Here is a 1,838-nt window from a genome sequence, read left to right as displayed (position 1 = left end):
GACAGAACATCGACTTCCGTCAGTGAGACGAAACCCATATATGGTTGAAATCATTCAGGCGATAAACCCATCAACCAAACAACCTGCTCGCATTCCTCTGACCACTCAAATGACCTATTTTTCCTGGTGATATGTGTAAGAGGGGATGCTACATTGGAGAACCGTGGAATGTATCTACGGTAGTACCCGGCCATACCCAGGAAACTGTGTTCCCAGGGCGTGGTCATACCCGGACAGCATCAACATCAACATTGGCAGGATCACAGCTGATACCCTCATCTGACACAACACAACATGACCTAGGTATGATACTTTGGATCTGAACAACTCGCTTTTCTTGGGTTTCAGTTTCAAGTTTGCCTCCCGTATACACTGGAATATATCTCTTTAAGATTGTGGAGGGTAATCTCAAATGTGGTAACTCAAAGACTTGGGACAAATTTTTGCCTTTAAGAACAAGTTGCGTGAGTCTGGAAAACGTAGCAGGGGCATTACGTTAAACTCGAACAAGCCTTTGTGAATACTAAATGTTGTCTTCTCTCTGTCGGATATATTCATACCACATTGCCAGTAACCACTGACAAAATCAGGTGTAGTGAACCGCTTGGACCCAGCCAGTGCATCGAAAGCATCATCAATACAGGGTTAAGGAAACGCATCCTTTTTGGTTGCTGCATTAAATTGTCTATAATCAATATAGTCAACTTAACTCTACCGGATTGCCAGAAGAAGATCACGGCATCAGTGTAGTAGTTTTCGTATAGTGGATTTTCAGGTAACCACTCCTCGGTTCCTTAGATTATGTTTATGACATGTATGACTGCGTAACGAAAGGAAACAACGCCGTAATTATGTACAGAACGAATTCATTTACACAAAACACCACTCGAGACGATCCCCCGATATTATACATGTCAAAAGCATATTCTACGGAACCCAGGAGTGCTTACCTGAAAATACAGTATACAAATACTACTACATTTGTAAAAATAATGCATCCCCTTTGTGTTTGAGATATTGATTCCCCCTTCAGATTTGTTTTCCTATGTTAAAATGTTTAGTCAGAAATTCTACATGTGTTTATTATTTTTAATCCATACTTTTAGTATATCTAAATCGTGTTAAATTTTCTTTTACCGTTTTCCGAATCTTTTGGAAACAAAAATTATATTCAAAATATTTTCTAAGAATAAATTTCCAATTGGCTTCACTGTCATCGATGAGCCTTTGGATCAATATGTCTATTTAGGAAAGACATATACCTTTAATGTCCAGCAAAATATTCAGCTTATACATGATACAGTAAAGATGTATCTAATCGTAATGACACATTACATCAGGGGTAAATAGGTTCACTGTTAAAATTAGTAATAGCATGTAAATCATGAAAAATATATACACTTAAGAGATTGATACAAATCCAGCTTATTCTCAAGAACAAAGGAAGTAAGGACTTATATTTATCATAAATATATCACTCGTCGATGTAGGAAAGGGAAGATTAATCAAAACATTTGTAATTTAACATGTTATCGCCATGTTTTCCCCAGGGATGGAGCTGTTTGTGCTTGTGGTAACGATTCTGCCTTGTCTGTGTTTCGGTAAGCGTTTTCTTTATCAAATGAATATAGAAAAGGTGTTGAGACATTTATTTACTGTAATACATCTTTAATTGTCATTGTGTGTGCCTGTAACGGACTTTAATTATGAGTCGTGATATAAATAATATGTAACTATCGTTTATCCTGGTGGGATAGAGCATTTCCTATTATAAATTACTGGTATCTGTAACCAACGTCCCTACACGAAATCGTATCACTCATACATGCCAGATGTAT

The 1,838-nt window shown here is 37.2% G+C and overlaps 1 protein-coding gene across 1 annotated transcript in view; it reads left to right on the top strand.

Moving 5' to 3' along the window:
• The first annotated feature begins 1,537 nt into the window (after window positions 1-1,537).
• The window catches only part of LOC110461144 (nephrin-like), a 48,585-nt gene continuing 48,284 nt past the window's right edge, over window positions 1,538-1,838 (top strand). Inside the window, exon 1 of the mRNA XM_021514474.1 lies at window positions 1,538-1,601. Coding sequence (XP_021370149.1) covers window positions 1,538-1,601 — 64 coding nt within the window. The remainder of the gene's footprint in view (window positions 1,602-1,838) is intronic.

This window comes from Mizuhopecten yessoensis, unplaced genomic scaffold, assembly GCF_002113885.1.
Source record: "Mizuhopecten yessoensis strain PY_sf001 unplaced genomic scaffold, ASM211388v2 scaffold10577, whole genome shotgun sequence".
NCBI classification, from domain to species: Eukaryota; Metazoa; Mollusca; class Bivalvia; order Pectinida; family Pectinidae; genus Mizuhopecten; species Mizuhopecten yessoensis.
This window is presented reverse-complemented; position numbering and strand designations above follow the sequence as displayed.